Raw genomic sequence first — 22,765 nt, forward strand, 5'->3', positions numbered from 1 at the left:
ATAAGATCAAGAGTGATTTTCTGACTTTTTAATAAAAAAATCCAACTGAGAGCTTATGCTTAGGAAATATTTAGTTATCACATTTGTTATGAAGTCTACTTGTCATGAAAAGTCTTTAATTGGGCCACCATAGAACTTTCCTTATTACTTGTCAGGCCTTCTTGAAAAAAGTTGACTGAATGAAACATTTAGTAGCAGGAGAGAAAGTTAGAGAAACAAGTTAAGGAAGCACAAAAACGAAAAGGTTTCTTCTTCTCCAAGTTGTTTTGGTCACATTTCCTGTTACTGCCTGCCATCTTTCCTTCATCCCCAGGATGTATTGTTAGGGCTTTGAAAATATTCACAGTTATATACCTGCTGTTCTACTCCCCGTCAAAAACCAGGTGGTATGTTTAAAATCCTGTATACTAAATTCACATTTAAATAAATTTAGTTTTTTTATAATAGGGAAGACCAGAAAAACTAGCTTTATTTTTACCTGATTTTAAAGCAGGGATCACTGTATCTCTGCCAGGTTTCTGGTAGCCATGTGGGCTGGGCAGAGCACAATAATAAAGAAGAGAAATGAGTAGGAGGAGGTGGGACCCCAGACCGGAAAGTGACCCCAGATATTTGCACATGAGAATTCTTATTCTTGCAGGAATATGCCTGGCAGGTGCATTTGGCGTTTTTCAGTTCCCACAGTCAAGTGCCAAATCTCAGCCGGCTTCCCCTCACCTCCTGATGGGATTACCCCCATGGCTGTCTCCCAACCCTTCCTGCCCACTTTTCTTCTGATCCAGCCCAATTCTAATCTCTGCTTTACCTGACACCAGCTTAATCTCCTTAAAGTAATGCATTTAGCATTTATTCCCTTTAAGAACCTGCTGTGGCTCCTGATGGCTGATGGTCGAGTCGGCTGGCTCTGCCTGCATGCAGACCTGTCCATGGCCAGTCCCACCCTGCAAAGCTTTCTTCTCACTCATCCTAGCAAACACCCCAACTTTGGGTGGCCACCTCCCTCCTTGCAGGTGGCCGCTCTCCTTCCTTCCTTCTCTTCTCACTCAAATCCAAATCTACACTTCCATCAAGGCTCCCAGTCAAGTCCCCGCTTATCCATGAAGCTCTTTCTAAGTAGAACCAGAGAAATGTTAGGGCAAGTAGAAGCCTTGGAGATTACCTGGGCTGGCTTCCTCATTTTATAAAGGAGAATACTGAAGCTTAGAAATGTTCAGTGACTTGCCTCAGGTCAAACACTGCCTAGAACTCATGTGCCTTGTATCCACATTTGGGCCTCTTTCTATGCCATACCAACGCTCTGCCCATCCCGGGTCTGCTCGGCCTGGCTGTATGGAAATCAAATGGAAACAGAACACTTGCCACACAGCTTGCCTCTTGACCAGCTGGTGCCATCCTTGAGCTCTTCCATGAAGTATACCTTGTCTCTGCACTCGGATTTCAGTCTCCCTCCAGGACAGAGGCCACGGCTGCACTGCACCGAGAGTCTAAGAGCCCCACCATAGCCCCTGCCATTGAGCTAGGGTACTGGGCCTGTGCAGACTCCTTGAGCAATCAAAGTTTTTCAAAAAGTGGGATGTGTATTCAAATTGAAAGAAAACTTTAATAGCAAAATATACATGCCACACGTCGTGTTCTAGTGCTCAGACTTCAGGAGGAGGTATACTTGTTTTCTGAGCAATATTTGCATTTTAACCATGAAGTTACTTACTCCACATAAAATCCCAAGCAAAGCTATAACCACAACCCATACTCCTGGGGGGTGGCATATCATATTAAGCAAGTCGGTTGTTTGCTTATTTGTTTTGTTTGTTTGTCTTAGCTGTGAGTGTTCTTTAAGAAAAATCAACTCTAAGATCTGGAAGCTGAAACTGAAAATGCCACTAAGGATATGCAGTGCTGCACAGCTTGAAGGGAAGGGTCTGAGGCTCCATGTTCTCAAACCAGATCCCTGAACCTCTATTAGGCCAGCCACCTTGGCAATCAATTTGACTGACCTAGTCAGCCTTCCTTATCTAAGTCTCTTAGCAGAAGTGAATCAGAGTATTCCAGACCTCTCTAGGTTCCTACCCAGGGTGTTTGTGCATCTGACTGCAGGATATATTTGGGCTGTGTCCCCAGGAAACCTCTGAGAGGTACTAAGAGTGACTGGGACCCTACTACAGCAGTGACAACTCTCTCAGTGACAATGACTGTGGCAGGACTGTATGGCCATGCTGAGAGCTCCACATGTGAGCTCTCAGCACCCTGTACATGAATGTTCACTCCTGAGGACTTACGTTTATTTATTAATGGGGACTTAGAGACCCCATCTTTCCTTCAAAATTCTCTGTGACTACATCAAAGGAAAAAGGAATCAAGATTGGCCTTGTCAACCTTTTTTATATGCTTCTAAATATGATTAAGAGGTAGTGTTCTCAAGGCCTTCTATAGAAAGTAACCTTCAGTATAAATTATCCCCTGAGAAGCTAAGGAAAATAAAGAAGAGAATCTCACTCTGGCTGGCTTTTCCCCTGTGTGGTATCCTTGGGATCCGAGAAAGATTTCAAGTTCAGTTTCTAGGTTTGTCATCCCTACTCACCCCTCCTCCACTCCTCAGCAAGTTTACAGCCGTGTATATTTAGTGTCAGCTTCCAGAAAAGGTTTGGTTGACTTGAGAAGGGTTTAATAATTGCCGATTGAGAAATTGTGTATTCTTAAAATGGGGGAGAGGATAAAGGGAAACAGAAACACAAAGGGGAAAGTAATTAGTTGGGCCAAAGAACAAGAAACTATGTCTATTAGAGAAATGGTCCAAAGGGAAGGAAGACCAGAAACAGGATCCCTAATGTCCAGGAAGCTTTCTCAGGTTGACAAGTCTCCTGAACAGCAGGTCAGATCTCCCTGTCCTACTCCAGCATTAATCACCCTGCCCCTCCTGTTCTGATGTTATCCTCCTACAAGCAGTCACCTTGGAGAGAAGTGGTAGTGGTTGCAGCAGCTCTTAAAGGAGGCGTGTAACTTTAGGTGGAGATGTGTATGTATGAATCATGGTCATGCTGTAAAGCAGCCCGCCTGGATCTGGGAAGCAGAGCGAAGGAGGGTATGAAGTCAACTAGCTAGAGGAGAAATTACCCCAAAAAGCGTTTAGGCTTTTAGAAGGGATAAGTGGCAAAAAATATTTGGTGCATAACCCCCATCTTAGAAGGCCTCTATTGTTATAGTCAAAAAGGTGAATTTATTCCTCACTAAGTTTCCCATCACCTTCCCAAGGGCAATTATACTGTGCACAGGATAAACACAGGACGTATAAAGAATATTTATTCTAGAGTCTCATTTCGTATTTAGCTACCAACTTAACTTTTATCCTAAGTAAAAGTGGTCATCTGTAAACAGGGATGTTTTCTCTCACATGGCTGAGGAACTGATGTGACCATTAAGAACCAAAAAAATCTGAGCTGAAAATATAGGCCCCACCTAAAGTTTCTGATTTCCTCATTATTAATAGGGACGATACTGAGAGCAAACCTTTATGAGCGCCTACTATAAGCCAAGCACTGCTGAATCATGCTTCCCAAGAAGAGTTCTGATTAAAGAGTGAAAAGTTTAAGATCTGTAGAGAGGATGATTTCTCATTGTTTGCAGATTCCTTTATCCCAGTTACCATATGTATGTGTGGTGTGGAGTCAAGGGCTGTGTTAGACCTCTTTAAGTGCTATATTCTTTCTAAAACTTATTTTTATGTCTGTGTGTCTCCAAATCTTCTCAAGGTTAAGAAAATACCTGAGCCATTTCTATTTTTTGGAGTGCCCAGTTATATTTACAAAATGAAAAAATGACAATAGAGCTTTTTTTAAATGCAATGTTTTTATTTTTAAAAATAAAGCATAGGGCAATTATACTGTGCACAGGATAATCGCAGGATGTATAAAAATGTTAATTGATAATGGACTTAGAGCAGCCTGATCTAATAACAGGGCACAATTTTTTTGAGACAGGGTCTCACTCTGTCACCCAGGCTGGAGTACAGTGGCACAATCACAGCTCACTGCAGCCTCAACCTCCCAGGCTTAAGCAATCCTCCCACCTCAGCCTCCTGAGTAGCTGGGACTACAGGTGCACACCACCATGCCCAGCTAATTTTTTTATTTTTAGTAGAGATGAGGTCTTGCTATTGCCCAGGCTGGTCCTGAACTGAACTCAAGCAATCTCCCCACCTCAGCCTCCGAAAGTGTTGGGATTACAGGCGTGAGCCACCACACTCAGCTCAGGGCACAATTTAAAGCTATAAAATAGATGCTATTTTTCAATCCTCTCAGGATTTCTCAGTGACTGTATATGTAAAGTCTAGTTCGAAGAATATGTCTAAAAATCTAAACTCAAGGTTCTTGTGGATGCAAAGCCCAGGGTCAGGTGCCCTGATCCCCCATAGGCCCTCACAGACCAGGTATGAGCCCTTCTCCTACACTTGCTTCCTCTAAGAAGCTGGTTGTCAGCCACAATCTTTATATAAGGAGAAATACCAATCCCAGATTTCTAAGTGTTTCTGTTTTTCTTTCTGCTTCCTCGTGTTTTTCCCTGCTGTAAGTCCTAGCCTTCTCAAACCCCACCACCGCAGCTGGGCAGGCTTCTACTCATAGGAATGGGGACCAAGGGTGGGGAAAAGGGTAGCCCTCCTCTCAGAGCCTTAGCATCACATGGTCAAAACCGGCTTCCCACAGACCAGTTTCAGCAGTCGGGAAACCGGCAGAGCAGGCCGACATGGGCCCTCCCTCTCACAGCCTCTGGAAGGAAGGAAGCATATGGGGACACCAGAAAGGCTGCTTGTGGAAGGGCTCTTCTCAGGCAGTCAGCACTGATGTCTCTCAGCGCCCCGCCCCCCCAAGGCTGTGGAGGTTCTGGAGATGATGGCAGAAGTGCCCTCGCCTTCCCTCCACAGCATGCCCTGAGCACTCAGCTTCCCTTCCCTTCTTCCTGTCTTGTAGTGGTTGCAGCAGAGAGCTCCATTTGGCAGCGTGGTGGTGCTCTTGTCTATTAATGGAAACATTGGCCTGTCTCCCAGTATAACACAAGATAGGCCTATGCATCAGTTATGCAATCTTTGCTTTGATGACTTCATCAGAAAGGGTGGGTACAATAGGCGAGAAAGGCTCGGGTTGGGGAAAACAGTAGCTCAGGAGGGGAAAAGAAAAAAATCTCCTTAGCAGCTGAAGACAGCTGAGACTGCTCCCCTCCCTATTTTTAAATCAAGGAAAGAAAGGTAGCAAACATATGGGTTAAAAAAACCTAATGGAGCAGCTGACAAACCACTTTCAGTCCATGTGTCCTGACAGCGGCCACTTGCATGCCGGCGCAGAGGCTGTGCTCGTCTCAGTGGTGCAGGTTTCCCAGCCCTGGTGACTCAGGTTTTCTTACAGCTCCACGGGGAAGACAGTCTGTGGAGGCAATGGCAGTTTTCACCCACCTCTCAAGTTCTTGAACTCCAAAGGTCTGGCTGGTTCTGGCCATGCACTGTGGCTTCAAGCCTAAGACAGAGAAAAGCCACAGAGAGCTGGGTGGTGCCACAGAGAGCAGGCTTGTCCAGGTAGACCCAAGAATTCTTGGAAGATGGTCAGTACCCTTCCGCTGGCACTTAGGAGCTCTTTGTGGAAGCAATAGAAAGCTGACCTAGTTGCTGAACCTGTATCGAAGCCCAGTTGTTGAAGCCACGTACAGGTTTGGAAAGGGGTCCTGCCACTTAAGCATGTCTGTTACACCTTCTAGAGCATAAGGTGGGCTCAGGGAGAAATAGTCCAGGTCCCAGACATAACCTGGGCCCCTCTTGAACTCACCCTACATTTCATTCCATATCAGTTTAGCATTATTCTTAACAAGCTTTTAAAAATAATACTATAAGTAATATATATTCATAACAGAAAATTTGAAAAAGCATAAAAATAAAAATCTCTTACAATTCTTGTCTAACAAGACTATCCAGTGTCAAGTGTTTTAGAAACTTTTTTTTTTTTTTTTTTTTTTTTTTTAGTTTTAACACCTGAGGACATAAAGAAAAAAAAAACAGAAACTGCTTTCCTCCCCTGCCTTTCTTAACTATATATGGTAAGCTTTTTTCTATGTGATTAGATAGTCTAAGGAGGCATGATTTTTATTGGATGCCTAGTATTCATGGTATGGATATACCATAATTTATTTAATCAAGCTTCTATTGTTGTACACTAATGAACTTTTAACCAATTTAGAATTGCATTGGTGGTGGAATTAATCACAAGAAAGGATCAAAAGGACTCTTATAATTTACATCAAAGGCAGAAGAAAAGCATAAGTCTCAAAGTTGTGTTTCCATTGGCGGGACCTATGGTAACTATGTTCAAAGCACTGATAAGGACAAATGGTATTTTTGTTGCTTTTATCCCCCCAAAAAATGGCCTTGAAAGGCTGACCTTCCTGTGGCTGGTGGCATCCTCACATTTTGCACTGGACTGCCAACTTTAACCCTTTCTTTAACATTCAGCAGAGGGTCAGCTCAGGAGCTTGGAGAAGCAGTCCATTATAGGGCCATCATTTTGTCCTTTCCAGTTATACCTGATACTGGTTTAGGCTAGAATTCATCCCAGCCAATTAGTCAGATGAGTTCAGTAAATCTGTATTTTGTTGCAGCTGTGGCCCTAGCTCTGTGCTGGATACTGGGGAGACTCATAGTCTTGGTCCCAAAGGAGCTAAAAGCCTTGCCAGGAAGGATGCCATAAGGATATCATCCTGCCAGGAAATTATCACTTGGAAGCATTTGGAAAGTTAGAACTTTCTACCTCTCCCATGTTACTTAATTAAGAATCAGTAGGGTGTGTTTAATTGTGTATATACCATGATCATAAGCATAAAAATATGTTATTGCATATGGGAAAAAACTAGGAGGAAATATAAAAACATATCAAATATTAAAAGTGGTTACCTTTCAGTGTTAAAAATGAGTGTTAGCTTTTTTCTGTATACTTTTTTCTGTCTACTTTTCTGCATTTTTTTTTACTTTGTACTTTTTTTTTCTATCTATAGTTTTCTGCATTGTTTTTCAAATATTCCCAGCAATTGGGAAGCAGAGGAAGGAATCAGTAAAGTGTATATTTTTAAATAATTGCCCTATCAATTAAGCAGTTAGCTCCTAAAATAATGGGGACCAAGACCTTTTTTTTTTGTTTGAGACAGAGTGTCGCTGTATCGTGCCCAGGCTGGAGTGCAGTGGTGCAATCTCAGCTCACTGCAACCTCCACCTCCTGGGTTCAAGCAATTCTCCTGCCTCAACCTCCTGAGTAGCTGGGACTACAGGTGCATGCCACCAAGCCCAGCTAATTTTTGTATTTTAGTAGAGATGGGGTTTTGCCATGTTGGCCAGGCTGGTCTTGATCTCTTGACCTCAGGTGATCCGACTGCCTCGGCCTCTCAAAGTGCAGGGATTACAGGCATGAGCCACCGTGCCATGACAAGTCTTGTTCCCCATTATTTTAGAAGCTAAAGCTAGAACCAGAAACACAGCACTTCCCTCATCCTGAAGGATGCCCTGCATGATCAAGAGGTTTTGGCAGTAAGAATAACAACCATAAGCTGTTTGTTATATATTGCCAGTCACTGGGCCCATGGTGGAGCTGAGTTTCTACCCAGGCCTGTGGGGTTCCCCCAGTGTACACTGTTCCTTTCTAGAAGCTGAACAAAGAGCTTTACTGAACCCATTTAGAAGCCTTTGCATTGGGCCTCAAGTTACTGCTGTTTCAGTGATAAGCCTCCTAAATTGATGAACTCTGCCTTAAACGCAATCATCTTGGGACACAACCATCACACATCACAAAACAATCCTTTTAATCCAATCTTCTTCAATAATCTGCTGAGACAGAGGAGTTTAGATGGGGTGGGCCCTTTTGGAGCTCTGCTATGAATTTATTGTAAACACCTCTCCAAACCCACAATAAAAATTGTTCTGGAAAAAGAAAGTTTGTAAAAGAAAACCAAATCTCTGCCTTGACACCTGATCAACTTCAAAGGGAATTCTAAGGTTTTATTTCATTTTGTTTCTTCCTTCCACTTATGGTTGAATGATCTAATCTTATGCCCTTTCTTTAAATGTCAAAGTTGATACCACAGAGGCACCCCAATTTTGGGTACCAGGCAACATATAAAAAAAATGATGCATATTTTGGTGCTCTTTCAGTTGCATCCTTTGATCCCAAGGGTTTCTACCTTTTTATTCTATGCCCATTCCTCTCCCCACCCCCTTCCCATTTCTTTTTACTCCAACATCCTCCTGGGTGGTCTGCTCAATTTAGACCAGATGCATGTTATGGTCAGTGGAAAAGTCAGAATCCCAGAGACGCCACCTCCAGCTGTGGGACATCAGACAAGTTCCTTAACCTCTCAGAAATTCGGGCTTTAAAAAAAAATAAAAAACAAAATGAGTTAAACATACAGGTGAAAACCCCTAGCAGAGTGTTTTGCAATGAGTAGGTGCCCCATAAGTGTTACATTCTTCATATTTGAAGAATTCTTTCAATCAGAGGGAACTTTCCTCAAATCATAGCTTTCCATAGTTCACCTTATTACACCAGGGACTTGTAGGTCTAGGGATGTCTGATGCTTCCTTAGCAAGGGCATTATGGGGGACTCACCCTTCCTCAGTCATGGGTGTTCCTCAGCCTCCACAGCACAATTGTAACTGGAGCAGTCCCTCCTGGAAGAATTGGCTCCTTTTGGCCCTGGGCTCCTTTCAGAATTCTTGGGTTTGCATTGCAAACATCACTGGCCTGAGCAACCCTCTGAAAATTTTGAGAATTTTGTTCCAAAGCAGGAAACTTCGCAACAGAAACCTAAGCAACTCAGCACCCTGACTTGCTTTTGAAAATGCAGCATTGCAATCTAATCAGGGCACAGGATTATTTGCCCCAGTGATTCTCTATGGGACATCGTAATCACCTGGCGAGCTTGTTAAAACACCTCCAAAAGTTCTAACTCAGGAGGCCCGGGGGGAGCCTGGGAATTTGCATTTCTAACAAGCTCCCAGGTGGGGACTAATGCATTTGATCCTGCAACCACATGAGAACCCCTAATTTAGTTCTTCATTTTTCCCAAATTGCCCATACTTGGAATGGGGAGGTTTTAGAGTATTCGTAGCTATTTCCTTTCTATGGCACTTCATTAACTATGTCACCTCCAAAATTTCCATTGTCAGGAGTCTTATGAGTATGGTTTTCATTTCAGAGGGTGGGGACTGAGAGAGGTCACATGGCTTGCCTGAACCTCTGGGAATCACAGCCAGGCGCCTCTGTCTAGCCATCATGGGTGTTCGATTCATCCTGTGCTGCTCAATAACATAAAACTGCTGCGCTCTTTGGCCAAGCAATTGTCACGTTAGCTTTCACCTCTGATATATACTTTCGCCTTCTCAAACTTACTAATAAAACTTTCAATAGTATCTTTGCAGGAGAAAGCCTCTGGATTCTGGTGAGAGGTTGGATGTAGCTATCTTTTGATAGATAAAATTTAGTTGAAATCCCACTTGGGCTAAAGATTCCTTCCTTTAAAAAAATTTTTTTTTACTTGACCCAATTCAGAGTGAGTGAGTGTGTGTGTGTGTGTGTGTGTGTGAGTGTGTGTGTGTGTGTGTGTGTGTGTGTGAGTGTGTGTGTGTGTGTGTGTGTGTGTGTGTGTGTGTGAGTGTGTGTGTGTGTGTGTGTGTGTGTGTGTGTGAGTGTGTGTGTGTGTGAGTGTGTGTGTGTGTGAGTGTGTGTGTGTGTGTGTGTGTGTGTGTGTGAACAGCACAGGTTTTCTGGGGCATCCTTTTTGTTTATGCATTGATTTATTTTTACTCTTTCCTGCCACGAACAATCCTCATCTCTGTCCTCGTGTCCTCCCCAGCCACTAACACACACGATGTGACGGGGCCTGAGAAATGCGCCCGCCGGAGCACACCGCAGCCTCGCGGGCTCCCGAGCGGCGCGCGCTGGCCGAGGACCTCCAGGGCCCCTCGCGGGTCTCCCGAGCGCCGCCGCGCCGCCCCTGCCAGCGCCCGGGACCGCCTCGTGGGCTTCTTTGTTAGGGCCGCCTGCGCCGAGAGGCAGTCTCGGTCCTGCCGGGGGCGCACGGGCCCCACTCCTGACTTCTTAGCCGGAGTCCCCTAAGGACTTGTAAGCATATAGGCTCGAGTCGAGAGGCTAAATTAGGCCCCAGGGGACTTTTTCAATAAAACCCTAAATTTCATTTAAGTTGTTCGTAGGCCAAGTGATTGCAAGGACTCTGAGCCGAGGCAGCAGTGCCGGGCCGACCCAAGGCTCGCTCCTTACCGCCCCCTCCCCGCGCCGGCTTTGTGCAGCTGGGGTCCTGGAACCCGGTCCCTCCCGGGCTGTCGGCCCTGGGGTCTGGTGTCCGCCACCCTTCCGCCCCGTTGAGGTCGCCACTGCCCCCCTACCACACTCCCAGCCCTTCCGTTTCCTTCCACGTCCCCTTCCCGCGCCCTCCCCCACCTGAATTCTCCCTCCCCTCCGGCTGGAAGAAAAGTCGGTAATAAGAAACCAGTTCAGTGTCAGTCGGAAGAGGGGGGAAGATAACCCCAGAGATACACGGCAATGGAGAGAGAACTCATTTTGTGTAAAGAGGGCCTAGAGTCACCAGGGAATTCCTGGATTGTCTCAGGCTGTCGTGTGTGATGTCCATCACGCCGTGCGAACACCATCTGCTCGGTATTATGCTCTCAGTTGCCAGGCTACCTGCTGTACGCAGTAACACTTGACTGCCTGGCTCCACGTTCGCAGCGCTCGCCCAGACGCGCGGGGCGGGGGCTGCGGAGGGGCGGGCGGGAGCCCTGATTAAGCCATCTGCGAGGGGAGGGGCGCGGGCGCAGCGGCGGCCGGGCGCGAGGCCGGGCTGACACCACCATCTGCTGGGGCGCAGTAAGAACGGCAGCTGCTCCGCGTTCCCCCGGCGAGGGACGCCTGGAAAAGGCTGAAGCCCTGGGCGTTCTGAAGCCCGTTATCCACTGGGTCCCTGTCACCCCAGCCTCCTCGCCGCCGGCCGTCTTTGGTTCGCCGCCAGCAACGCTGGCCCCTCTCACCCAAACACTATGCATGTTCTTGAAAACACTTCAGAAAAATAAAGCTTCCCTACGCACAGATTTATAAACAACTGGCTGTTCTTGGGAGATATTTTTACCACAACTGTTTTTTGAAGTCAAAAACTGCCTGTTTGGGGGAGGTAAGGGTGCTTTTGACACCTCCTACCTCACTCTAGCCTTTAGAATATTGCTAAGATCTTTTCCCTGGAGGGGAAGATATGTAAAATAGGTTCGTTGGTTTTGATTTCTTTCTCCTCCCTTTATTTTACTGAAGAGTGAGAGGGTTAGGCGAGTAATGAAGATCTATATAGCCAGTTGGATTTTTGAGGGGAAGAAACTGTATTAAGATTCTTGGGAGAAGTAAGGGAGGTCGTTGGGCAAGGAGTGGATCGGAGAACAAGCCAGTAATTACAACTAAAAATACAGCATCATTTGGCTTCAAGGCATTACATTTCGCATGACGAAAGCTCAGCCTGGTTTTCTCTAATTGCACAACACAGTGTGTGTCCTTCTTCTATTAGAAACAAGAGCAGTGGCTTGAAATCCTGAAATCTGACAGACTATTTCTCATTAAGCCCTCTTAGACTGGAGGTTAAAAGAAGCCATGTATTATGAAACAGTTAGTGGCCTCGGCCAGCTTAATGTGTAAGGCAAGTCACTGAGTACATCGTCACACTTTGCAATACACCTCAGAGTCTGGGGCTGTAGGCGTCTCTCATCCACTGTTGAATGCCGCAGAGCTTGTTGGGAAAGTACTAAAGATGTTTCATAGGGAAGGCAGTCCTTTAAGAATGTACATAGTGGCTGGGAGCAGTGGCTCATGCTTGTAATCCCAACATTTTGGGAGGCCAAGGCAAGAGGATTGTTTGAGGGCAGGAGTTCAAGACCAGCCTGGGCACACAGTAAAACCCCCATCTATACAAAGAATTTAAAAATTAGCAGGGCATGGTGGCATACACCTGTAGTCCCCCCACCTAGTCAGGAGGCTGAGGCAGGAAGATTGCTTGAGCCCAGGGGTTGGAGGTTGCAGTGAGCTATGATCATACCACTGCACCCTAGCCTAGGCAACAGAGTGAAACCCTGTCTCTTAAAAAATAATAATAATATAATACATACAGCCCTTTCTGCCTGTAGGTCTTCAGTGAGAAGCCTGAAGGCAAAACCTCTGGGAGGGAATTATTTGGGGAAATACATAATCCTGGGAAGTAATAACATGACTATCCCTTTGGGAGGGTTTTTTTTCCACACTGTGCTTTTGAAGTATTTCTTTTTGGCCCAGGAAGACAGGGGCAAAAAGCGGTTTGATGTATCATCATCACCCCATTTGCCTCTCTCTTTCTTTTCCCAGTGGAGAGGAGGCTGGGAAAGCAACACTTCTTCACTCCTTACCACTTCCCCAGCTGTGCGGGCTGGTCACACAGGACAAGCATATCTCAAAGTGCACAAAGATAAACAGGGTCATCCCAGACCAACCCTTCCAAAAACTCAAGCTGAAGAAAACTTTATCTTCCCTTGGGCCTCATTTTCTTTCCAACTCTCTCCTTCTTATCAAAACTGGAAAGTATCAAATATACTGAGACAGAAAAAACAAACTACATATCTGCATTTTTGCTGATTGACTGTTTATATGTCAGTGTGAATTCATTTGTTAAAGTGTAAAGCCAATCAGCCATTTGTCCCTAAAGGTGCCAAGAAACAGCTTTATTTCACTGCAAGGAAGGGCTTGGAAAACAGGTAGCAAATACTTGGGGGGAAAGGGAAGATCCTGAAATATCTAGGCCCCTGCAAGAGTTAGTCCTGAAGTAAACTTTTTGGGAGCACAAAGGTTCCTGGTATTTTTTAGTGTAAGATCTTTTTGTTAACATCAAAAATATTTCCTAGCTATCTTTGTGTATTTATAGAGAAAATACACAAAGACACAACGTTTTATTAATTTCAGCTACAGCATTTACACATAAAAAATAGAACACAGTACACTTATGAGAGACACACTATATAGGTCTACAGGCTGTTCTTAGGTGCACACTTAACACCATGAAGACACTGCCTGGGAGAGGCCTGAGCTAGTAAGAGTACTGAATTGAGAATCAAAATTACCGTTCTGCTTACTGATGTAACCAAATACCACCTGTATGTGCCCCGATAACTAATGAAATAATTTTTTAAAATTTAAGTTTAATTTTTTTAAAAAGTAAAGACAAGCTATCTGTTAAAAAAAAAAAAAAAAAAAATAGCGTTCTAGTTCTGCTAGTTCTGTGTCTTCCATTCATTCATTGTGTGACCTAGGCTACTGCATGAACAAACCAGAGCTTCTTGGGCAAGTGTTTCTAGGGTAAGAGGAGTAGCGTTTTGGTTTGGTTTGGTTTGGTTTTTGTTTGTTTTGCTTTTTTGTTTTGTTTGGAGGGAAGAAGAGCAACTGAAGAGGCAGTTGAGGTCAGTCATAGTAGAGAGGGCAGCCTGCATGGTTCTACAGCACACCACGGGAGGAAGGGAGGAACGCAAGCCCAAGCCATAGGGAGTCAAATCCAGGACTGTCTCTCTAGGAGAGACAGAGACAAACTTCACCTATTTGCTTTGAGAAAAAACTGCCAACATGTTTAATGGTATCTGCGTTGGAAAGGCAATAAAGTAAAAAGAAGAAAAATATTAAAATCCAGTTTGGATTTACAAATTTTTAAATGATAGAGTTATTCACATTTGCTTCTTACTATTTAGGTCTCATAATAGTGCTTCACAAAATGACTGTGAATGTCCTTATATGTGTGCCCATTTGATCTGTGTCAACTCCTCCATGTTCACATTAATTACTTGAAACTTTAATGAGGTAGAAGGAATTTCTGCAGAATGTTCAGACAGTACTTGCCACTGCTAGGCAGACTTGGTAGAAAAAATAGGAAAGGAAGTGTCTAGAAATTGAATCTTTGGGCCACACACCTATTCTTCCCATTCACTGTTTTCCCCTAATAGTCCACACTGTCCAGCTTAGTGCATAAACTTCGCCTCTGAGCACATTCTCCATGTAGTCACCTGGGCTTGACCTCCTCTTCCCTAAGGACCAGTCCTTAAAAGTTGCCATCATTCGACTGGCTGACATATAATTATAGAATCAAGAGACCCAATCCAACACCCCACGTTTAAATTATCCCAGACATAGAAGACTCAATTCTATTTTTTATTTATTTATTTATTTATTTTTTTTTTTGAGACAGAGTCTCATTCTGTCGCCCAGGCTGGAATGCAGTGGTGCGATCTCGGCTCACTGCAACCTCCGCCTCCCGGGTTCAAGCAATTCTCTGCCTTAGCTTCCCAAGTAGCTGGGATTACAGGTGGCCACCACCACGCCCAGCTAATTTTTTTTTTTTTTTTTAGTAGAGACAGGGTTCCACCATCTTGGCCAAGCTGGTCTCGAACTGATCTCATGATCCACCCAAAGTACTGGGACTCTCAAAGTACTGGGATTACAGGCACGAGCCACGGCACCTGGCCGACTCAATTCTATTTTTAAAGATATTAGGAGATTACATAGCTTTGGTTAGTGTAAAACATTCCCAGTTCTCACCATCAACAACTCTGGCCAGCAGGATTTTTCTTTTTGACATATATATAGCTCTCAAATGTTGCAACTCGTTAGAATTCCATCAAATATCAGATCTGTTGATTAACAAATTCCTGCAGTTTTCTGCAAATGTCCCTCCTACTTGCGAAGAAGACGTCCATTTTGGCCAAGTAAACAGTAAGAAATAAGGATTAACAGGTGAGGTCAGGATGTCTCTGGTGTTCCAGACTTTAGGTGAGCTCAGCCTGAGGGCTCATTCCCTTTCCTTGGAGGAACACAGGATGTTAGTTGAAAATCCTGTCCATATGCAATAGTCGGTCCCATCCGAAACAGACTGGACTTGGGCTTGGATTTCCCAGAGCCATGCTCTCTTACTGTCCCTTGTGGCCTCTCTCATTCTACTCAGGTAAGGTCGGGTTTGAGGCTACTTTTATGGAAATGCAATGCGTGCCACTCAAAATGCCTCCGGTCCATAAGCTGGGACTTCGCCCCATTCCCTTTTTCCAGGGGCTTCCCTTCAAATGGCAGTGAGTCTCCATGGAGAATCCCTTCATGTCTCTCTCTCTTGTCCTCCCAGGAGCAGCATCCAGTTGGACTTCCCCGAACCACAGGCCCCATGCAGTCCTCCGTGCCCCCAGGCTCAGGTGGCATGGTCTCAGGAGCCAGTCCTGCAGGCCCTGGCTTCCTGGGCAGCCAGCCCCAAGCAGCCATCATGAAGCAGATGCTCATTGATCAGCGGGCCCAGTTGATGGAGCAGCAGAAGCAACAGTTCCTGCGGGAGCAAAGGCAGCAGCAGCAGCAGCAGCAGCAGATTTTGGCGGAACAGGTAACATGCGCCCTGGCGTGATTCATTCATTCAGCAAGCACTTATTCAGCACCTGCCTGCTGCCTGTGAGGAAGTCGCAGTTCACATCCTCTGTCAAGATGCTCACGGTCTAGCATTTCCCAGGATCACAGGAGAACCTGAAGAATTTAGACCTTTCAATTAGTTAGGGTTTTTCCTATAATGAATTAATTTGTTCTTAAAAGACAGGCTCCAGCCATCAATTTGAAGGCCTGTGTGTCAGAGACATTTCTTTGATTCAAGCCTGGCCCCTTTTCTTCTGATTTCTGGTACAGGGGTCTGTGTAATCAGCACATGGCGGGGACTGTCTCACATGCTCCATAAGCCGTATTATTTCTAGCATGAAGGAAAAAATAATAATTCAGAGAACTCTGTTTCTTAGAGGAAATTGACAGGAGGAAGGATTGAGGAGAATTCTATAGAATGGGTCATGAACAATGGATCGGGAACAATAGCAGAACAATAAGGCCTGCAGAAGTACCTGGAAACCTGAACTCTGGGTCACAGACAGGGTGCAAACTTAAGAAAACTCCCCACAGCTTTTAAAACAGCTCAGGAAATCTGTGAGTTAAAGGAAAGCCTAACACAAATACAGCTTTACCTTAGGCATCTTTGTCCACCCTCGCCCTACAATTCCTCAGCTTTGAGAGAAAGCCTTCCCTGCAGACTGATCCTGTAGGTTTCCATTTGTTTTGTTTTTAGAGATGCCCATACCTGACTTAGCATTATCCTAGGGAAAGGCCTGAGGCTGTCCGCAAGAGATCCCCAGGTGGCTTCTGTGGGTCTGCACAGAGAATCTTGCACAGCAGGCTCTTTCTTATAGGAGGTGTAAGGTTGTCATGTAAAGCTGAAGGCTCAACATAGGTCTGCCTCACAGTTATCCTTCTAGAATGTTCCTGATAGGGTCAGAATTTTGTAAATTTTTTCTTAAAGAAATAGAGACGGGGGAATCTCACTATGTTGACCAGGCTGGTCTCGAACTCCTGGCCTCAAGTGATCCTCCCATCTCAGCCTCCCAAAGTGCTAGGATTACAGGCGTGAGCCACCGTGCCCTGCCAGAATTTTGCAGATGTACTAAGCATCCACCACCGTGTATCCTGTGTAGGACACAGGCCCATTGAGGTCCCTACTAACCAAGAACAGCAGTTCAAAGTAACACCAGGCATCCCCCAAAGAGAAAAATTGTACTGCTGAGCACAGTTCACTTACGTTCTTTTTTTTTTTCTTTGCTTTTGTTCCTGAACAGCTGTGTAATTATCTCCCTTTTTACCAAGGTCAGTCCGCCGCCTGGCAGCTATTGTACAAACAAACCTCTATCCCTCTCACCTACATAAGGTGTGCGACAAGGAGCCATGCTAATCTCTCAGGCAGTGATAAATGGAGCTGCCGAGGGCAGCTGGGCTCTGTAAATCCTCTCCTCAGCCAATCCCAGGAAATCTCAGGTGTGCCTGATGTTTTGAGTGATGGCTTTTGATATGTGTGCTGTGACCAAAGACACAAAGAGGGCCCAGGGCAAGCAGGCAGAGCTCAGCTGTGTGGCCCAGGGGTGTTCCCACACGGCGAGGCCAGCCCCACCCTGGGGAGCACAGGGCGTGGGAAGAGTGTGAGAAGAGACACGTCAAGACGATGCCCCCAGACAAGGAGGTGAAAGGTCAGGGGAGACCCCTCAGAATCCAGAGCACGGAGAGAGCTGGGGCTTCTTGGGAAAGACAAGGGAAATGGGAGGCTGTGACCTGCGGATCATTCCGTAGCAACTGTGTGTACTAAAAGATGATGAGGGATGAGGGGAGGGTCACTTTCCTCAGTGCCAGGATTTGCCCATTGTTTTGCATGTGATGTGATTTTGGAAAAAACACTGAACTTCCCTCTTCATCTGCCAGATTAGGTTTTAATAATTTCCCAGCCTTCCTCATGTATCTGCTCTAAGGATCACATAAGATCATGTGTGTAAAATGTTTTGGAAGCTGTGTGTGCTGCACACATGTATGTGGGGGCCTGTCACATGGCCCTGGTGTCAGGGAATGTCATGTGAGAGCTGTAGCACATGGCCCAGCCAGGTCAGTGGAGCATCTTGTCTGCACCTGAGGAGGATGCAGATTTAGTGCAGATTGTCCAAGTGCAGGTCTACAAGGAGTAAGTGCTCAACTTTTTTTTTTTTTTCTTTTTTTTTGAGACAGAGTCTTGCTTTGTCACCCAGGCTGGAGTGCAGTGGCGTGATCTCGGCTCACTGCAACCTCTGCCTCGTGAGCTCAAGCAATCTTCCCACCTCAGCCTCCAGAGTAGCTGGGACCACAGGCAAACACCATCACACCTGGCTAACTTTTGTATTTTTAGTAGAGATGGGGTTTCACCATGTTGGCCAGGCTGGTCTCGAACTCCTGGGCTCAAGTAATCTGCCTGCCTCGGCCTCCCAAAGTGCTGGGCTTACAGGTGTGAGCCACAGCACCCGGCCAGCTCTCAGTTTTTCGTTCTGAGAGTGAATATTGCCAGATCAACACCAATCTTAGTTGCTGCAGCATTGAAAGTGTCCTCACACTTTGGATTTTGGAAACAGATTTTGGGTTTCCTGAAAGGACATGTGAGGGAAAACAGAAGGATTTGGGATCTTACATATTTTGGGAAACTTTAAAATGATTCTCAGTAGACTTGGCAATCAGAGCAGAGCAGGTTGAAAGTAGGCATGAATTCACATTTAATGCCATATTCTCAAAAAGTGCAAAGCACATCACCTCTCATCCATTCACAAAGTTTAGACAAAACTTAGAAACATTCTAGATCATGAAGTCCCATCATTTTACAAATGAGGAACTGAGGTTATGTGAGGAAACTGAGCTTATGTGATTTATATGAGATCACAGAGCTAGAGAGAGACAGAGCCAGGATGGAACTGAGGACTCCTGATTCCTGACTCCAGGATACACCCTTAGTCCCCCACAGGCTGCCAGGGGCTCATTCCTAGTCGCAAGTAGGACAATTAAATTCTTATATAATATGGGAAGTTTGACTGAGGAGAAGCTGTTAAATGCTCAGCTTACACTCAGTAATGCCCTTCTGTTGCTGCCTAAAAGATTTGCGTGGTTTCTTGTCTACACATTATTGGTCTACACAATCAATCAATTTCAACAGTTTTCTGTAGAACATTATGGTAGGGACCACGGGATGGGGTCAACAAGTCAGAGGCTGTTTTTTTTCTTTGGTTGCCAGAATACTGGCTGGCTTTGTAGAGAAGAGAAAAAGAAAAGAAAAGAAAATTATAGAGCAGCCCAGGAACAAACACAAGAGAAAAAACTGAAATAAACACATGCGTTAAGAGGTGGTCAGTGTGTGTTATTTTTATAATGAACACTAAAGAACAGGGACCTTGTTGTATATTCTTTATAGCCCTTGCAGATGAAAGGTACTTAATGAATATTCAGCAGCTGCAGGGAGCAGGTTAAACAACATCCCGAAGGTCATGCAAGCTACTTGACGGCAGACCTAGAACTAAAACCTCTTTCTCTGCTCTTTCTACATCACTCTTATTTTCTTTCCCTTTGCACATACAATGTGATAATGGTAATAGCCTTCCCAGTATATTGGTAGCAACACTAGCAGTGCAGCATCCCCGTGAGTGGAAGAAGAAAGACTAAAATGCAGGCCTCCTGGCTTGCTGGTATATGTGGAATCCCACGTGGTTTCCTCAAAGCGGTAAATGCTGAATAGTTTACTTGTAGAGATGTATTTTACAGGCAGTGTGGCTTCATGGGAATAAGATTAGCCTTTTTTGTATAACCCCTGAGGATCTCATCTTCCTATGCCCAAAGCATCCACTTAGGTCATTAAAAAGCAGTTGCTTCTCCCTTTGAGCTCAGTCCCCACAGCGCTAAGGAAAGCATGCAGGCTGATGTTGAGCAGTCCACGTCAAAACCCCTTCCCTCAGCACGCATTCTTCATGAGCCAGCAAGTCCACATATCAGAAATACGTGCAGATGTTCACGAAAGGCATGTACAGGAATGTTCATAGCAATCACATTCGAAACACAAAAACTAGAAACACCAAAGGTGACATCACTAGTAGAATGGGTAAATAAATCATAGTATTCCATTATATTCATATAATGGAATACTATCCAACAGTGAGAATGAACAAGCAACAAGAATTCACATCCACATGGATGAATCTCACAAATACTGTGGTGGATGCAAGAAGCCAGATAAAAAAGCAGCATCATGTGAATAATTTTCTGCAAAGTACAAAAGCAGACATAACTGCTGTATGTTGTTAAACGTTAGGACAGTGATGCCCATGGGTCAAGGGAGGGCGATGACTGGAAGGGGCACGAGGGGCTCCTGGCAGCGTTCTGTTACTTGATGGAGGGTCTGGTGGCCCTGAGTGTGTTCATTTTGTGAAAACCTACCTGATTGTATCCTTAGGCTTTGTGCTTTTGCCTATAGGCATATGATTCTTCAACACAAAGTTTAGTTTTGGGGAAAACCCTACCTTCCTCAGAACTGCTAGGATATTGAATTGTGTGCTTGCTCCCTATCTCACCTCTCCACCCCTCTTGTGTTCTGTCGTTCTAGCAATTGCAGCAATCACATCTACCCCGGCAGCACCTCCAGCCACAGCGGAATCCATACCCGGTGCAGCAGGTCAATCAGTTTCAAGGTGAGGCCAGTGCAACCTCTCTCATTTTATACCTTCTAGAGGTGAAGCATAAGTGAATGTGTAGCCAGAGTCATTGCCTTACATGCTGTATTTGTGTCCAGGAAATACTTAAACTATTTAACTACTGGTAGGTTAAGAGTAATAACCAATCAGAATGGATTCCTAGAGACCTCCTGTTGTGCCAGGCATTAACCTTTTGGTCACTGAGTCACAGAGGGGTTCTAGAAAGCACAGGGAAGGGTCAGGGTAGCTGTGGGAGTTGGGACTAGAACAGCTGTTCTTTACCAAAGGTACACAGTATTGCAATAGATTAACAACCAGTAAAGATATACTGGTGCCTGTTGGCTCCATATCAACTTTGTTTATGTTTAGATCGTCATCTTAGTGACTACAGGGGCAAAAATCTTGTGCCACATCTTTTTTGCTATGCCAGCAGGTCACCTGACCAAAGCCCTTACCTCTATAGCTGAAATGGAAGAATCTGGCTTGCAACAACCACTAGTCTCTGCTGAATGTAGAAGACAAATAGGGCCTTGAGGCTGATTGAACTGACCCTGTAGCCATTTGTGGGAATCCTAAATGATGACCCAGTAGCAACGGGTGCACTGTATGTTAGTGTTGCACTCCTTTATAAATGTGGAAGGCCCACTCAAATATCAAACCCTTCCATCTCCAACAGAGAGATCCCTTGACTGTGTGCGGTGGCTCATGTCTATAATCCTAGCACTTTGGGAGGCTGAGGCAGATGGATCACTTGAGACCAGGAGTTCAAGACCAGCCTGGCCAACATAGCAAAACCCTGTCTCTACTAAAAATGCAAAAAATTAGCCGGGAGTGGTGGTGCATGCCTGTAATCCCAGTTACTCAGGAGACTGAGGCACAAGAATCGCTTGAACCCGGGAGGTGGAGGTTGCAGTGAGCCGAGATCGCACCACTTCACTCCAGCCTGGGCAACACAGCAAGACTGTCTCCAAAAAAAAAAAAGACACTTGGGGGTCTTATATGGGGTGAAGAAAATAGCCTGAGGAGCCTTCCTAATCTTATCCACAGGAGTTTTCAGGGGGCTACAGGGTTCACCTAGCAGCAGAAATCCTAATCCCATCCTCTGCCCATTTTGTGGGATCCATATCAATGGGTCCTAGCTTCTCAAAAGTTACCTATTCCTTTAAGAGTCTGCAAAAAGCTATGAAGCCTCTTGCACAAAAATGTATAATATGTAAATATATATAAACTTTTATATAATTTCACAAGTATCCCTGAACTTTATCAATAGACTGAGTGAAAAATTTCTGATCTAAGGTAGCATTTTTAAGTCTTCAGATTGCAAAACACAAGGTTATTGAAAACAACTTAGTGGGTCACAACCAACATTTTTTAAATGAAATACAACAGAAATTATCAGAGCATATCAGAAGCTTTTCTTTCTGTTTTAAACCCACATGTATATATCCTGGATCATGAACTGTGAGTTGTAGTTTACAGTCTGAAAGCCATTGATATTTACTGACAGACCACATTGAAGATCACCTGTAAAAATACTGGGGCTTGAGAAGCTACCACTCCCTTTCACCTCTGGGATGCTTATATCATGTTAGATCCTTTGGCCTTGACACATTTGGCCTTGACACAGGCAAGGACAAAAGGAATTGAGTTATCCACAGGTGTTCTGTGCCCTAAATCAGTGCCAGGGGTTTTTGAAGAATTATGTTTCTAATTTTGCCATGGGTAGGGAAGAGTGGGGACTAGTCATCATTACATATAGTTGTTGTTGCACATACAGAGCCCTCCTTTATATCTATAGTTCTCAACCTTTAGCCTGCGCTGAAAGCACCAACAAAGCTTGTTAAAACACACACAGTGTTTCTGATTCAGTATATCTGGAGCAGGGCCTGAAAATCTGCATTTTTTACAAGTTCCCAGGAGTCACTGATTTTGCTAGCTAGGGAACCACGCTTGAGAGCTGCTGCATTATATTATGAACGAATTAAAAACATAAAAGCTGATAAACCCAGCATAACGTCCCTTGAGTTTTCCAGGTTCATAACTCATGTATTATTTGTGGGGAAAGGGGGCCACCACAATTTAATAATTTCCCTGTGTTGCAGAACATAGACACATACTTATATGAGCTATTCGGGATGTTTTGGGTCCAGTTAAAAAGTTCTATTCCAGGCGGGCACGGTGGCTCATGCCTGTAATCCCAGCACTTTGGGAGGCCGAGGCAGGCGGGTCACCTGAGGTCAGGAGTTCGAGACCAGCCTGACCAACATGGAGAAACCCTGTCTCTACTAAAAACACAAAAAATTAGCCGGGCGTAGTGGTGCATGCCTGTAATCCCAGCTACTCCAGAGACTGGGGCAGGAGAATTGCTTGAACTCAGGAGGCAGAGGGTGCGGTGAGCCAAGATTGTGCCACTGCACTCCAGCCTGGGCAACAGGAGCAAAACTCTGTCTCAGAAAAAAGAAACAAAAAAAAACCACAGAGACAAAAATTAAAGTCACCTGAAATCCCACCCTCCAGAGATGATCAATCCTATTATTTTATTTCTATATAAATAGACACCCGCAAAAACTGGGATTGTACTGTACATGTGTTTTTGTAGCTGACTTTGCCACTTAACAGATCCTGATGTTATTCTTGTTTATACTTCAG

General features: G+C 44.8%; 2 protein-coding genes and 1 long non-coding RNA gene across 7 annotated transcripts in view; 1 reads left to right on the forward strand and 2 right to left on the reverse strand.

Annotated features, from left to right (window-relative positions):
• LOC105493274 (mastermind like transcriptional coactivator 3) overlaps window positions 1-22,765 on the forward strand; it is a 436,328-nt gene that overhangs the window by 407,653 nt on the left and 5,910 nt on the right. For all 4 annotated transcript variants that reach the window (XM_011760794.2, XM_011760797.3, XM_071093013.1 and 1 more), the window contains exons 3-4: window positions 15,199-15,447; window positions 20,029-20,113. In XM_011760794.2, coding sequence (XP_011759096.2) covers window positions 15,199-15,447; window positions 20,029-20,113 — 334 coding nt within the window. The remainder of the gene's footprint in view (window positions 1-15,198; window positions 15,448-20,028; window positions 20,114-22,765) is intronic.
• LOC105493273 (uncharacterized) lies at window positions 4,912-10,977 on the reverse strand. The gene is made up of 3 exons (XR_011620958.1): window positions 10,479-10,977; window positions 8,628-8,774; window positions 4,912-5,501 (listed from the first exon to the last, which is right to left on the reverse strand). It is a non-coding gene; the product is annotated as an uncharacterized lncRNA (long non-coding RNA).
• Window positions 15,443-22,765, reverse strand: part of LOC105493275 (microsomal glutathione S-transferase 2) — a 54,497-nt gene continuing 47,174 nt past the window's right edge. For both annotated transcript variants that reach the window (XR_011620956.1, XR_011620955.1), the window contains exon 7: window positions 15,443-15,584. The gene's annotated coding sequence lies outside the window, so the exon portion shown is untranslated. The remainder of the gene's footprint in view (window positions 15,585-22,765) is intronic.

The sequence above is a fragment of the Macaca nemestrina genome, chromosome 3 (assembly GCF_043159975.1).
Source record: "Macaca nemestrina isolate mMacNem1 chromosome 3, mMacNem.hap1, whole genome shotgun sequence".
NCBI lineage: Eukaryota > Metazoa > Chordata > Mammalia > Primates > Cercopithecidae > Macaca > Macaca nemestrina.